Source organism: Ovis aries, chromosome 12 (genome assembly GCF_016772045.2).
Source record: "Ovis aries strain OAR_USU_Benz2616 breed Rambouillet chromosome 12, ARS-UI_Ramb_v3.0, whole genome shotgun sequence".
Taxonomy (NCBI): Eukaryota; Metazoa; Chordata; class Mammalia; order Artiodactyla; family Bovidae; genus Ovis; species Ovis aries.
This window is the reverse complement of record NC_056065.1, coordinates 23,385,460-23,402,293: the sequence shown is the minus strand read 5'-3', so window position 1 is coordinate 23,402,293 and position 16,834 is coordinate 23,385,460. Positions and strand designations below refer to the sequence as shown.

At 37.6% G+C, this 16,834-nt stretch overlaps 1 protein-coding gene across 8 annotated transcripts in view; it reads right to left on the bottom strand.

Moving 5' to 3' along the window:
- Positions 1-14,622: 14,622 nt before the first annotated feature.
- Positions 14,623-16,834, bottom strand: part of MARK1 (microtubule affinity regulating kinase 1) — a 140,514-nt gene continuing 138,302 nt past the window's right edge. For all 8 annotated transcript variants that reach the window (XM_042257090.1, XM_012187065.3, XM_012187064.3 and 5 more), the window contains one exon: positions 14,623-16,745. In XM_042257090.1, the coding sequence (XP_042113024.1) occupies positions 16,391-16,745 (355 nt within the window). In that variant the 3' untranslated portion in view covers positions 14,623-16,390. The remainder of the gene's footprint in view (positions 16,746-16,834) is intronic.

The following is a 16,834-nucleotide window of genomic DNA, read 5'->3' as shown; positions in this document are numbered from 1 at the left end:
AATTTAAATTCTAAAATCAAATAATTTATTTAGACTGATAAGTTTAACTTGAAAGGAGTATAAAAATAAGTTAATTTACTACATTTATGAGTTACATAGTCCTGTACAAAGTTGAAGGACTTGAAAAGAAAATCACTTATATTGTTTATAAAAGTCACTTAAAATGTTTAAGATAATTAAATGAAGCGAATGATAAAAACCCACTACAGTGACTGTTAAATTTTATTAAGTTTGTAAATGAAATAAAACAGTACTGAAGGTTAAAAGATTATGGGAAGCTTGATCTATGGAGTTGTAACTAAACTATCAACTTATAAACAAAAACAGACTCTAACTGTCCCTCTTCTATGTGAAAAATGGACTTCAGAGACCTTTCCACTCCCAACTACATAACAAATGGAGATATAGGTGAAATGTCTGTGGAATGTGTTTTGTTTGTTTCCTGTGGGTTGTTTTTGTTTTTTTTTTTGTTTTTTTTTTTTTTGCTGTACTGGGTCTCTGCTACAGTACATGAGCTTCTCTTGTTGCCTCATAGCATGTGGGATCTTCATTCCCAGACCAGGGATCAAACCCACAACCCCTGCATTGGAAAGTGGATTCTTAGCTACTGGACCACCAGGAAAGTCCCTATATGGTGTGTTTTTGTCCAAACAAAATAATTTTTGAATATCACAACAACATTTAGCTTGCCTGTTAAAAGTAAAACACTAGAGCAATTGAAAATTGATCCCCAAATTAAGTCTCTATAATCACTGAGCAAACAGGACTCAAAGACATGTAATCAGAACCCATGTTATGTTGCTCACTATCATATCTTTAGAAGTTATTCATAGTGGGGTGTGGTTCCCTTGTTTCTACATGGCAGTACTATATACATATATACTTTTTTTTCTGATCTCATAATCAAAGCCCAAAGTTGCAAATATGTTCTCAATTTATATAATTTTAAATCTTACAATATCTAATTCCATGTAATACCCAGAGACTTGAACTTGATTTAAAATTAATCCTCTCTCCTCCCTCAGAGAAATTCAATACCTGCAGGGCTGTGCTTACTAGCAGAAGCAGCAAAAACAGCAGAAACAGGGCTTTCACTCTAATCTGTCTTTCAAAACTCTCAAGAGTGCCCCTGATTATAAGTTAACTTGTTAAATTCCCTCCAGTACTCAAAGGACTCTGGGGGATGCTCATCTCCCAGCCTCTCCTCCCAGGAAAGGGAGTGGAAAGGGCTGAAAGCCCATCCTTAGGAATCTTTCCTTCCTGGTAATAATTCAGAACCTGCTAATAATTAGCCCAAGGGATAGCATGTACCCAGGCAAGAATACTGATGTGGGTAGCCATTCCCTTCTCCAGGGGGCCTTCCCGACCCAGGGATTGAACCTAGGTCTCCTAAATCGCAGACGGATTCGTGAAAATGTATCATCGGTTATTGAGTTAAAATAAAAAATGCTTAAGCTATCTCAGAGTTTTAAAAACAATTGTTTATTTGAATTAACTTGCCTAAGATAGTTACAGATATTTAATTGAAAATAAAGTTTCCATATGTAGACCTATAAAGGTTTTATATCTTTTGTTTTGCAAAAAATATATGAATTTGGAAAGAAAGAGGGGCTCCCCTGGTGGTTCAGACAGTAGAGAATCTACCTGCAACAAAGGAGACCTGGGTTTGATCCCTGGGTGGGGAAGATCCCCTGGAGGAGGAAATGGCTACCCACGCCAGTATTCTTACCTGGGAAATCCCACAGACAGAGGAGCCTGGTGGGCTGCAGTTCATGGGGTCGCAAAGAGTCAGACATGGCTGAGCGACTGACCAGCAACAATAACACTTCTGATTAGCCCAAACCTCAAACTTCTGGGTCACCAGTGTCAAGAGGCCAAGGTGTTTGATCTTAAAGGCACTGGGGCTGGAAGGGAACTGGCGCACAGCGTCAGCATTTGTTCACCCCTGGCTTCAACTCCAGCAGGGCTCTGGCATCCACCACGGTTGGAAAGTTCGAGAAAGCCCACATGCTTCCCAGTGCAGCCCCTTTGCCGCTTTCTCAGCACAGTTCTGGGGATAAGGGAACCATCGCAGGGCCAAGTGATTTATTTTCTATTTGGGGCATTTCCAGATTCCAGTCTAGCTTGCCAGCCCCACGTAACTAAAAGCTTGGCTCTTTCCTCCTCACCCGCATGCATCGCCTCTCAGTGCCAAGCAGGCCCCCTTCTCTGGTCCCCAGGCACAGCTCAGCGACTTGCCCAGAAAATGCAGGCTGCACGCCTGCCTGCCCGTCCGTGAGAGCTTGTCACTGTCTGGAATTCCATTCACCAAGACTCCCCTGTATCCACCACCAGTGCATCATTCTACATCAGAATTCACCTGTGGATAAAGCCTTAAAGTAGAACATGTAATAGTCAAAATCATCCTTCAACACTATAATAAAATTGTATCTTATTTGGTTGGATTTATTCAAAAGCCACCGATGACTTGGAAAACTCCCAAGCTATTTGCACTGAATATTGATAACAGAAAAATGTATGTGTAGAGAAATTATGACCTTATGAGTTAAAAGAATATTTCTGACTAAACCTGAAAAATCTGCACTGATATGCATTCTCCTTTGCCAACAGTGCATCATTCAAATATTTATATATATAAATATAATATGCATAGTAAATATATATATATACATTCTAATATAATAAATAACACCATTTTTCCTGGATGTGTGTTAAAATATCTTAATAACTGGTACTATATTTAGAAAATGACAACACAGAAAACTGTTTTGGCTTGTATATAGTAAAACCAAGTAATTATTTAATTTGATGTAATAATACTTAGCACGAATGATGTATTAATTAGAAAGGAGGAAGAGGGAAGGAATGTGAATTTGGTAGGGGTAGGGAACAGAGAAGATTATTAAAAAACTCTCATATTAGGATAGAACTTAGTACAATGAAAATTTAATTAGAGACATGAAAATTTAATTAGAGACATGAAGATTCTAAACATATTAAGAGAAATTGAATAGGATGAATTTGTCATCATGGGCTTGTCCGGGTTTGTCCAGAATGCACATATATAAATTTTACACCTATAGCTATGCCTAGAGTCATTGTAGGTGAGCCATAAAACAACTAAATGAAATTCTTGGTCAATACTTAGAAGACTGAAATATAACGGTTATTTCTATTTATTTTAATGATAAGAAGTTATAAAACTGACTTACTCTTTGCCTGTGGCTGAATATAGCCCAAAGTAAAAAGCAAGAACTAAAATATTAAGAACTCAGAAATGTCAAATGCTGACCCTTTCAAACCAAAAATAAATGGAAACATTTGGACAGAACTTCACTAAGCCACAGAATGAGGAATTATTTCAGAGTTCTCTAAACCAAAGTAATTTTACTCTATAACCTCTGGTGCACCTCTGGTACAAAAGCAAGTACAAATACAAATTTTACTTTCATTTAGCAGTTTAATAATTACTATTCATACTGTATCACTATTTGGGATCTTTTTCCTTTTATTGGCAAGTAAAATAAATTAGTAATTCTGTTAGCTTCGTTATAAATCAAGAGCTTCACAGTGACAATTATGTGTCATTTATGATAAAAGAAAAGAAGGCATAATTATAGTTTAAATATAGAATTAATAATTTAAATACTATGGTTGTGAAGTAATATAAGGACTAAATTAAAAATGCCTATGAATGTATCACACACGTGTGTGTATAGAGAGATAGATTGGGAGGTGGACATTTTTTTCCATCTCTGTCTACTGAAATGGCCTATAGGTCGTATCATCCTAGTAGCATAAGATCAGATAAGCACCTCTCGTGCTAATAGTTTGGTCTCATATCAATTTGCATGGAAAGGTAATGGGGTTTAGGAAAAACCGGCTGATTGCATGCTTGGGATGAGGAAGGTGTAAGACGGCCTTGCGATATCTGGTTACTAGAAAGCAAAGACACATTTAAAAATTGTGCATTTTGGCTGGTGGCTCTGTGGATAAGAATCTGCCTGCTAGAGCAGGAGACACTTGTTCATTCCCTGATCCAGGAAGATCCCATATGCCACAGGCCTGTGCTCCATAGCAATGAGAGGCCTATACAGCGCAACTAGAGTAGGCCCCACTTGCTGCAAGTAGAGACCATGAAACAATAAAGACCCAGTACAGCCAATATTAAATAAATAGTATTTTTTAAATTGTACATTTTAGGTTACATGGGCTAGGAGGCTACAAAGCCAGACTGCTTTTTAACCTCAACATGCACACACACACACAAAACTAATGACCACAAATAATTGAAACCAATTGAGTCAATGAAAAACCATTGGCTCATCACAGTAGTCTAAGAGGAAAAATATGTGCAGTATAAAAGAATGTAGTTATAAAAGACATGGGTTTTAAAAAAATGTTATTTTAATATTCCTAGGGATTTGACCCTGTTAGACTTACAAAATGTGAAAAGAATGCAGAATTCTATCAAGTTCCAGAAAATTTATGAAAGCATTACAGTTTGATATGAGAGATCCAATGGAATGAAACTGAGGTGTCTTTGTAGCCAGATTAAACAACCTGAGTGAATCAAAGGGCAAAATTCAACTGAAGCAGCAAAGGACTTTAACCTCAAATCCAGGAGAAGGCAGAAGAAATAAATATGCTCTTCGTTAAATCTAGAGAATGTGGGCCACGAGAACAAGCACTTTTCGGGGCAATGGGGTATCTGTTGTGCAGGCAGGTCCCTAGGATTCCAACCACTGTGGGCTGTAGGGCACAAGCCCTGCATCCCAGACAGGGGGTTTCTCTGCCCTCTAGTGGTTCTCTCTGGTAATAACTGGAAAGTGAAGATGAAAGTCTTGTCCAACTCTGTGACCCCATGGACTATATCAGTTCAGTTCAGTTCAGTCGCTCAGTCTAGTCCATGGAATTTTCCAGGCCAGAATACTGGAATGGGTAGTCTTTCCCTTCTCCAGGGGATTCCCAACCCAGGAATAGAACCCAGGTCTCCTGCATTGCAGGTGGATTCTTTTTACCAGCTGAGCCACAAGGGAAACCCAAGAATACTGGAGTGGGTAGCTTATCCCTTCTCCAGTGGATCTTCCCAACCCAGGAATCGAACCAGGGTCTCCTGCATTGTAGGCGGATTCTTACCAGCTGAGCTGTGAGAGAAGCCCACATAACTGGAACTAACAACAATTTCAATATGTCAACATTTTTAAAGAAATGGTCTGGCATTTCTGTGCATCGGGCTGGGAATATCCATTCAATATGGGGGCAGGGGTTATATCACCCTGAGTTGACTCTTTGACAAATGCATTATCACTCCAATGCAGCTCAATAGAACAAACTTCTAAAGTTGGTTCCACAAACAGGAATATAAAGGGGGACTCTAGTCCATGGGGTCGCAAAGAATTGGACACGACGGAGTGACTAACTTTATTTGGGTTTCCTTGTAAGCTCAGATGGTAAAGAAACCGTCTGCAAAGCAGGAGACCTGGGTTTGATCCCTGGGTGGAGAATATCCCCTGGAGAAGAGAATGGCTACCCACTCCAGTGTTCTTGCCTGGAGAATTCCATGGACGGGGGAGCCTGGTAGGCTACAGTCCAAAACAGTAGGACACAACTGAAGCGACTAACACTTTCACATTTCTCAACTTTGTTGGTGAAGAATTTAGAAAGCACTGGCAAAACAGCAAGCTGGGACTCCAGAGCCCAGCGTGCTAAACCTTCCTGGACCAGGTTGGACGAAACCACTTACAACAACATCTTTGATCTCTGTTTCCTCATCAATGAGGGTGTGAATGAAATGATTTCTCAGGCCACATCTGTCCATGATATTCTGTGAATACAATGTTTACAAGAGTTTTAAAATCTGAACCAATTTCTCAGTCTGGATTTCTTTTTTAATAATTGCAAGAAAATAAATGTTTATTAAATCTCTGGATTGGAGATTTTTTTATGGTTGAGTGATGATGAAAGAAATCGTAATGGATAAGCTAGTAATTCAGAAGAGAGCAGAAGGAAAGTAAAAGGGAAACAGCAAGCTGAGAAATACTGGCAACAAATAAGAAAAATAATAAGAGCAAACTTTCATTGTGTCTAACATTTATTAGGGTTTTACAAAGAGCCAGGCATATTCTAAGAGCTCTACATGGAAGGCAAATTTTCAGTCACTGGATCATCAGGGAAGCACTGGGGGAATGCCTTTTTAAAATAAAATTTTAATTGAAGGATAACTGCTTTACAGAATTTTGTGGTTTTCTGTCATACATCAACAAGAATTGGTGCTGTCTTTTTAAACAAAGAACAGAAACCATTCAGATGCTAGTAAATTTGAAATGCCATTAGGGAAGAATCTCCAGCATCTTGTTTTCTAGTACTTGGCAGGTATTCTTGCCACAAATCAGTACACTTAAAGAGGGGAGAAAAAGTGATTTTAAGATACAAAGTTACCTGAAAGTATACAAAATTGGAATTACCTTTCTTGAAAGTGAGACACTGGAAGATGCCTGCTAAATTAAGCCAATGCCATTAAACTATATATGCCGACTTTAGAAAACAATAGTGATTAAGAACATGTAAGCCTACAGTGAAGACATGACTCCTATGAGCTAGGTTTATTTCTGCCCTTTTTGTTGTTGCTGCTCTTCTTTTTGCTTAATTGTGGTAAGATATGCATATAGACGGAGAAGGCAATGGCACCCCACTCCAGTACTCTTGCCTGGGAAATCCCATGGATGGAGGAGCTTGGTAGGCTGCAGTCCATGGGGTCGGGAAGAGTCAGACACGACTGAGCGACTTCACTTTCACTTTTCACTTTCATGCACTGGAGGAGGAAGTGGCAACCCATTTCAGTATTCTTGCCTGGAGAATCCCAGGGACGGGAGCCTGGTGGGCTGCCATCTATGGGGTCGCACAGAGTCGGACACGACTGACATGACTTAGCAGCAGCAGCAGTGTGCATATACAACTGACCATCTCAATCATTTATAAGTATTGAGTTCAATGTTGTTGAGTATATTCATGTTGTTGTTCAGAATTACTTTCATCTTACAGAAGTGAAACTTTATACCCATTAAGCAACTCTCCGCTTCCCCTTCCCCCAGCCCCGGCAATCATAATTTCATTTTCTGTCCCTATGAAATTGACAGTGAGATACATCACATAAGTGGATTCAAGCAGTATTTGTCTTTTTGTGACTGGCTTATTTCACTTTAGAGCATACTGCCTGTGTTTTCTTCTGGGAGTTTTATGGTTTCAGGTCCTAACATTTACATCTTTAATCAATTTTGAATTTATTTTTCTATATAGTATTAAGAAAAGTAGTCCAGTTTGATTCTTTTGCATGTAGCCGTACAATTTTCCCAACATCATTTATGGACGAGGCTGTTTTTTACCCATTGGTATGCCTCCTTAGTCATAAATTGACCACAAATACGTGGCTTTCTTTCTGGGCTTTCTATTCTGTTCCATTGAGCCGAGTGTTTGTTCTTGTGGCAATATCATACTGTTTTGATTACTGTAGATCTATAATATAGTTTGAAATCAGGGCGCATGATACCTCTAGTTCTTTCTCAAGATTGTTTTGTCTATTTGGGGTATTTTGTGTCCCCATACAGATTTTGGAATTATTTGTCTTAGTTATGTGAAAAATGCCATTGGTATTTTGATAGGGATTGCATTTGAATCTGTAGATTGCCTTGGATAGTATGGTCATTTTAGCAACATTAATTCTGCCAATTCATGAGCACAGTACATTTTTCCATTTGTTTGAGTCATCTGTTTCTTTCTGCAAGGTCTTATAGTCCTTGATGTGTAGGTCTTTACCTTCTTGCTTAATTTATTCCTGTTTTATTCTTTCTGATGTAATTGTGAATGGGATAGTTTTCCTAATTTCTCTGATACTTTGCTGTTAGTGTATAGAAATGCAAAAAAAAATTATGTATGTTAACTTTGTACCCTGCAACTTTACTGAATTATTAGTTAAAATCTTTTTTGGTGGCATTTTTAGGATTTTATACGTATAGTATAATGCCATTTGCAAACAATGAGAGGGGGCTTCCTTTCTCATTCCTGTCTTAGAGAAAAAAAGTCAGGTTTTCACTGTAAAATATGGTGTTAACTGTGGGCTTGTCATATACCACCTTTATCGTGTTGAGGTGTTTCCCTCTGCGCACTTTCAGGAGAATTTTTATCATAAATGGAGGTTGAATTTTGTCAAAAGCATTTTCTTCATATATTGAGCACATGAGTTTGGTTCTTCAGTTTGTTCATATGGTATGTCACATTAATTGATTTATGGATATCAGACCATTCTTGCATCCTTGGGGCAAAACTCACTTCATCATGGTGTATGAGCCCTTTAATGTATTGTTGAACTCACTTTGCTAATATTTTATTGAGAATTTTTGCATCTATGTTAATCATTGATTCATGCCTGTACTTTTCTTTTTCTGTGGTGTTTTGTCTGGGCTTGGTGTCAGGGTGATGCTGGCTTTATAGAATGAGTTCTGAAAATGTTCCTTCCTCTTTGGTACACTGGAATGGTTTGAGAACAATAGGTGTTAACTATTCTTGAAATATTTGCGAGAATTCACCTGTGAAGCCCTCTTGTCCTGGACCTTTGTTTATTGGGAGGTATTTTTTAAAATGATTCAGTTTCAACACTGGTAATTGATCTGTTCATATTTCTATTTCTTCCTGATTCAGTCTTGGGAGATGGTGTTTCTAAAAATTTATCCCTTTTTTATTCTAAGTTGTACATTTTTACTGGCATATATTTGTAGTAATTTTAGGATATTTTGTGTTTCTGTAGTGTTGGTTATAACTTCTTTTTCATTTCTGATTTTATTCAGGCCTTAATTTTTCTTGATGAGTCTGGTGAAAGGCTTATCAATTTTGTCTTTTCAAAGAACCAGCTCTTAGTTTCATTCTTTCATATATATATATATTTTTTGCCTCTGTTTTAGTTTTTGTTCTTATTACTTTTTCCTTCTACTGTCTTTGGGATTGTTGTTGCTCAATGTTTTTAGTTCTTTTAGGTGTAAGGTTCAGTTCAGTTCAGTTGCTCAGTCATGTCTGACTCTCTGTGACCCCATGAATTGCAGCATACCAGGCCTCCCTGTCCATCATCAATTCCCAGAGTTTACTTAAACTCCTGTCCATTGAGTGGGTGATGCCATCCAACCATCTCACCCTCTGTCATCCCCTTCTCCTCCTGCCCTCAATCTGTCCCAGCATCAGGGTCTTTTCCAGTGAGTCAGTTCTTTGCATCAGGTGGCCAAAGTACTGGAGTTTCAGCTTCAGCATCAATCCTTCCAATGTTGGTTGAAATTTTCCTTATTCCCTGAGGCAGGCCATTAACCTCCCTCTTACAACTGTTTTTGCTGTGCTCCATAGATTTTGGATTGTTATGTTTCCACTTTTGTCTCCAGTTATTTTTAAATTTCCTTTTTCATTTCTTCAGTGAGCCATTGATTACTTAGTAGCATTTTTTTAGCCTCCATTTTTACAGTTTTTGTAGCTGATTTCCAGTTTGACAGTTCAAAAAGACCACCTATGTTTTCTTCTAGAAGTTTTTATCATTTCGGGCCTGAGGTTCAATCTCTTTGCTCCTCAGGAGTAGCTAGTTCAGTTAACGCTTGGCTGTGATTCACAGAGCCATGGAGTGGGACGTATAGGGGGTCGGTTACATATTTAGTTGTAGATAGTGTATCTATGGAAGTAGCCAAGTTCAGGATCCTCCCACATCAACATCTTGAACAAGAACCAGCTTATCTATACTTTCTAAAATTGTGAACACATGCTGCTTTTGTAAGAATAAAAGGCTTTACTAACAGGATAGTGTATGTGATTATTTTTATTGCTATTAAAAATTATTTTATAACTCCTGGATGGAGAAATAACATTCAAGGGAACAGAAACAGTTCAACAGGTGAGATTTCCAAATTGCTATAGATGTCCTTTGCAAAACTGAGCCAAGAAATAACAGAGGCACCAAGACACTGCTGCTGCTGCTGCTGCTGCTGCTGCTAAGTCGCTTGAGTCGTGTCCGACTCTGTGCAACCCCAAAGACGGCGGCAGCCCACCAGGCTCCTCCATCCCTGGGATTCTCCAGGCAAGAATACTGGAATGGGTTGCCATTTCCTTCTCCAACCAAGACACTACCAAAGCAGGTAAATGTTGGTCTCTATAAAAATCTTTTGAGTAATGTAGGAAGTAATTACTTTAAGAAGGAAAATGAAAGATAATTATTAGCAATTAGCATGGGTTTACTAAGAAAACCTTGTACCAGATAACCTTTCTCTTTTTCCTTTTGTTGTTTTGTTGCTATTATTAATGTGTGTCATCGGAAGTATGTCTAAATTTAAGCTAAACATTTTGGAAAATCAAAACATGAGTAAGCTGAATAATTACTCATAATTGGTTAAATGAAATATATGCAATCTTCATTTCTCCATGTGCTTCAAGCCCTTCCCAGTGAAGGATGCACCTGAGAATGGGAAAGAAGGGTGTGCTTTGGGACATGGTCTTTTTTGTGCTTTGCATCTGGCCCTGCAAATATCTAGAGCAGGCTAGCCTTGTCTTTGGAGTAGCAGCAGTAGCATGACCAGTTTTGGGGGGATAGCTTAGAGTAGATTCAGCACTGTGAGAGCCTTTCAATCCATGATATTTTGATTCTTTGACCAAGTTTGTTATCAGTTAATCTAGACATGGTAACAATTTCCTATACAAATTTTCATTAAAGTTGAAAATTTTATATCAAGTGTGTATAGTGATATCAAATTTTAAAATATCTCACACAGAACAAATTAGCTACTGACGGCATAAAGAGAAAACAATAAACCCAATATATCTCAGTTCAGTTCAGTCACTCAGTCGTGTTCGACTCTGTGACCCCATGAATCAGGTTCCACCTTAATAAAATTGACATTTTGAGAATCCATAGTTAACTTCAGTTGGTTTTGTTTATATGTAAGTAGACATGACCTATTTTGGGGGGCTCCAAAATCACTGTAGATGGTGATTGCAGCCATGAAATGAAAAGATGCTTACTCCTTGGAAGAAAAGTTATGACTAACCTAGATAGCATATTCAAAAGCAGAGACATTACTTTGCCAACACAGGTCCGTCTAGTCAAGGCTATGGTTTTTCCAGTGGTCATGTATGGATGTGAGAGTTGGACTCTGAAGAAAGCTGAGCACCGAAGACTTGATGCTTTTGAACTGTGGTGTTGGAGAAGACTCTTGAAAGTCCCTTGGACTGCAAGGTGATCCAACCAGTCCATTCTGAAGGAGATCAACCCTGGGATTTCTTTGGAAGGGAAGAGGCTAAGGATGAAACTCCAGTACTTTGGCCATCTCATGCGAAGAGTTGACTCATTGGAAAAGACTCTGATGCTGGGAGGGACTGGGGGCAGGAGGAGAAGGGGACGACTGAGGATGAGATGGCTGGATGGCATCACTGACTCGATGGACGTGAGTCTGAGTGAACTCCGGGAGTTGGTGATGGACAGGGAGGCCTGGCGTGCTGCGATTCACGGGGTCACAAAGAGTCGGACACGACTGAGCGACTGAACTGAAGACATGAGCTGGACATTTTATGTTTTTAAATTTTTGATTTCTCACAATAAACAGGTGTTAATTGATGGTTTTCTATTGTTTTACTTGCTTTACTATTTCTGTGACATCATCTAAGTTAAAACATGACTTACCTAGAGATGATCTGAGATTAGTCTTCCTCAGATTTTTTCAATTTCATATTTCAAAGTGAATATCACTAAAATTGAACATTTTTCTTCCTTAGAAAATTAAGATCAAGATTGAAATATCATTTCCATACATTTGGTCTATATTATCAAATGTAGTACCATCAAACCATATGGGTAAGCTAAGCAAGCAGCAATTATTTAGGAAATTTTACAGAACATGTCTATTTGCAATGATAATACAGTACAGCAGTAGTCATCTAAGTTTCTTTTTCTTAAAGATGATGTCTCTTACATATGATATTCCATATCTACAAATAGTTTTGGGGGCTATATTTTCAAAACATACAGTATGTGCCAAGAGCACTGAAAAAAACTGAAATATGCACTGGCTGTACTATAAATTTTTTTTCAGATAATTCCTCATCATATACCCTTTTCTTTTACACATCTCTTGCTTTATATTCATGAACATGTACAGAAAATGCAATGATGTTACAGACCAATAAGATGAATGAAAAAAATTTAATTTTTAACCATGCTGGCTTTAAAAAAATAAAAATGCAGTGTAGACAAGTTTCTACATAAATGTGTGATCTAATTTTTTAAAATAGTTCAGTTAGAACATTAATATTTGCATGCAGGAAAACTTTTGAATGGAGGCTAGATATTATGACTATTACCATGTCAGGTGATTCTTGAGCTCTGTTCTGGAACATAGTTACTTAGAAATAGTTCTTCTGGATACTGCTTGCTAAACTTTGTTAAGCAGGAACAACACAGTGTTTAATCTAGGGTTAACTGGTTTCCACTACTGAGGCAAAACTTCTGAGTATTCTCCCCACGACCCATGAATTATGAGGTTTTTCACTACGGGTGGTTGAGCAGGCACTACTTCTGTATGAGACTTGAGGATCCTTCCAGTATTTCAGGTGGCCCCTTCATTGGTTTCATGTAGTTTTCTCCATGTGTGTGCTGATCTCTGCGCACCTCTGGAGTTTTGGTATAGCTGTCTCCCTCCAGACTTTAGCTGCCTCAGTCTCCCTGGTCTCCCAGCTCTGACTCCTTAATGAGGGTGTACACCAGGTTCCATGTGGCTTCCCCTCCATGTATCACAGCCTAGAAACTCTCTCCAGGCAGACAGCTGGGTCAGTCACAACGTTCATTTCACTTGTTTCCTCTTAAGGATCACTGTCCTTCATTGGCTGATATAGAATGTCTTGAAAACACCCCATCAAAATGAAAACTCCATCCGAATCCGCTGTTTCATGTTTTGCCTTTGCTTGTTTTCTTGTTTTAGGTGGAAGGATAACTCTAGTACTTCTTCATGCTGGATTAAAGCAGAAGTCTTCATGTGCAAGCTGACAACTTGAATCATTATGCCCGGAAGCTCTCTCTGCATTCTACTCAGTAGAATATAGGCCACATTCTACTTATGCTATCCTGTTGATACACCTTTAGAAATGTCTCTCAAATATACCCTCCTTTCGATACTATGTCAACCATCTCTATCTAGACTATTTCATCCACACTTTACAGCTAATAGCCTCTGAAAAGATCTTCCTGGCTCTATCTAGCCTTCAATCATCCCACAGATTTCTATTAGCTACAGATTTTTTTTTTTACTGCTATTTCCCCAGAACCTAGAATCTGATGTATATTGGTACTTGAAAAAATTGCCAAATTAATGACTTGCTCAATCAATTTATTAGGTATTTCCTGGGCTTCATAAGCCCAAATTACTTCCCTCTAATTATGGGTCAAGTTCAAGCTGAGGCTGCAATCAATGCTTTACATATCTTCTATCCATCAACCTAGGTAAACCCTGTCACACCACAGAATAAGTGGTTCATTTCTAAAATGTGTCTTACAGCCTTACTAACTCCCAGCCTTTTCTCACATGTTCCTTCATCTTCTTGAATTTTATCCATCCTCAAATCCCTCAAATGCCCTTCTTTTCTCATACTGATACAGAACCCACCCTTCTCTGAATTCTTTCAGCATCTATTCCTTGTGCTTATTTGAGCACTTTCACTGTTTTCTACCTGGGTGTGTATTTTTGGTTTGGGTGTGTTTATATTTTGTCTTCCCAAATGGACCAAAATCTTGCAGAAGTAGGAAACCCTCTTTTACAATTCCTTTATATATTTTAAGACACAGGAGATCCCTCAGTAGATATTTTTAAAGTGAAAGCAGAGATCTTGATGGACAGACACATGCATTAAATCACTTATTTACAGTAAATTGGTATTTCACTCCATCACACGTCCTTTTTGTTACCCACACTGTGAAATGGTACTGTTGGTGAAAATCACTTCACAATAAAGTATTTTGGGTTTTAAATCAAATCCTTTCTTAGATTATATTATCGAGTCAGGATTCTGGAGCATATTTCACCTTATTATTTATCAAATTAATACAAAATAATTTAATATTAGTGATGTTATATCAAATAATATTTAAGCAGAAATGAAGGAAATCCTGATATCACATAGCCAGTGAACATGATGTGGTATTTATTTATGCAAACATACCATAAAACTCCTCTAAATCTTCAAAAAATGTTATGTTGCCATATAAAATGGAAAAACCTAAAGTGAATATTAAGATTTCATTTTTAGCTCATTAAAAAGTACTGAAGTAAAATTCCTTTCTACAAACATAGAAGAGATAACCAGAGTGAGAAAATGTAAAAAAAAAAAAAAAAAATCAATCAGTTTCTACTTTGGACAAAGCATGTCTATTTTTCAAAAAATGTTTTAATTGATAGGAATTCCAATAAAAAGATTAATTTTTTTCTTGTCATGTCATAATGACATCTCAAAAATCTATATAGATTTTACCCTGTTAATTAAATTTAGCACACACAAAAGAAACTCCCCATACAGAAGACTTTTGCACTAGAAAACAGGTAATTCACATTCTGATAAAGAGCAAAAGACAAGTGCTTTATTATGAGAACTGTTCAAGTAAAATTTCAGTGTGCACCAGTGAAAGTGAATAAAGATTTGCATCTTTTTTTTTTTTTTGAATGAACACTAGGTTAAAAGGGGGCTACACAGTTGTTTTTTGTTTTTGTTTCCAAACACCATCCTCTGCTAAGGCAAAAATACACTTCATTTTAGAACACAGCTGTTACAGAAGAAAGCTACATCACAGTACAGTACAGATCACCCTAGTCTGGAAGCCATCATGGAATGGCACATCACCTGCGCTTAGAGCTTTCTGATGCAGGCTAGAATTACAGTATTTTGTCACAGCTTTATTTCTCTTTAAACTGATGAAATTGGAATACACTTTCTATTTCTCAGGAGTGTGCAGATGGGGCCCATATGCTGATATTACAGTAATTACAACATTAAATAACATTGCACAGTCAACCTCCAAGGCTAATTCAGTAGAAAACAGCAAGTATTAAAATGTACCTTTACTAGTGGTCTTACATCGCATATATCACTAATTACGAAAGAAAAGTAGGCAAATGCCCAATTACAAAGCTGCACATTATAGGCATAATGATGTGGAATAAATACAAGAAATCTGGCAAAATACCAAAAACAAACAGGTCACATGGGAACCAACTGAACAACCACATAAGCATAAATCAATAATATACTATTATAAATAGCATGTTTTGCTCCAAAGTCTCTTATGTAATGACAGATAGTACTATGTCAGGGGTGGATGGAGAGGCTTGGAGGGAGCATGAGGCAAACATTCCCAATGCCCATTAATTCCTGAGGTGGCATTATTTCTTAACTGATGCATTGTTCAACACTGTAAAGATGAGTTTGTGCTATGAAATGGTCCCAATATTATATTATACTTTCACAATTAATGTCATGGGATTTGGAAGGCAGCAAACCTAAGTGACACTTTACATTATAGTAGCCAGGTAAAATATTGACTCTCTTTAATTTTGCCGCTCCAATTAGTAGTGGGCCAGGAAACACTTTAAGTTCAAAAGAAATTTTATGTAGCTTTAACTTCTTCCCCAGGACTTCTTAGTTAGCTCAAGGCAAAGCTATTATTATTTTCATGTACTTTATTTTAAAACCTCTAAGTGCCAACACTGTAAACATTTTGTATCTTAACTAAACCTTGTCTGATAACAAGGATAAGAGCAAAGATAAGCAGAAGTAATTCTGTGTATAACAAAGCTGATCTATTTATCAGCTTCTGGTTCAAATTTAAATATGGTTTAAAAATAACTTTTAAAAGTCCATGCTACAATTGTAAAGACTAGTTTTCTGTGCACTTTTTAAACTCTGGACACAATTTTCAAAATTGCATGATGGAGATAAGAATTTTAAAAACCCACCAGAATGTAAATAACAGAAAGAACATTTTCAACTCAAAGCATCAAACGTACATTTACGTGCAGAAATCTAGACAACTATACAAGTTTTTAAGCAATCATCTGTTTTATTATACAACTCTATAAACAGAAGATGAACAGAAATACACAATATACTTACCTGTACATGTGAACCTACATTTTTAGCTACAGATATTTATTATAGTTCATACTGACTTTAATTTTATAGTTCGTAACTATGTATAACCTTATTGCAATAAGGGCAAATTCTACATGGGGAGATTCACAGGCCAATCACATTAGGCATCACCAGTACATTCAAAAACTGTACCTCATATATGGGTGTATCTTCCCTGATCCTGTAAATTCAAGTGTCTTTACAGCTTAAGCTCATTTGCTATTTTAGATGCAATGTTTTTAAAGGCAATAGATGTCCCGGATATTCGCTTGAAGCGGACTCCGTTGAGGGACAGTCGTGGCAACTTGCAGACTTCCATCTCCCACTGCACGAGGCTATCCTGCCTGGCATCTCCATGGACGCAGAAAAGCAAAAACCTCTCTTTCTGTTCATAATCACAGTTATTTGCATCTAACACTTTGCGGATTTCTCTCATCATGTCATTGGGGTCCATTGAACTAGTGGTCTTCATGCTCCACGTGAACCGCAGAGAACGTGGCTTGGAATCTTTACCCTCCTCCTTTTCTCTTTCTTTTGGTTCCCCTGTTGTACTTCTGGAATTAGGGGACAGAGTGGGAAGGGGGGAAAATGAAGACAAAAATTCCTGTCAGCAAAGACGTCAAAACACACACAAAATATAAGC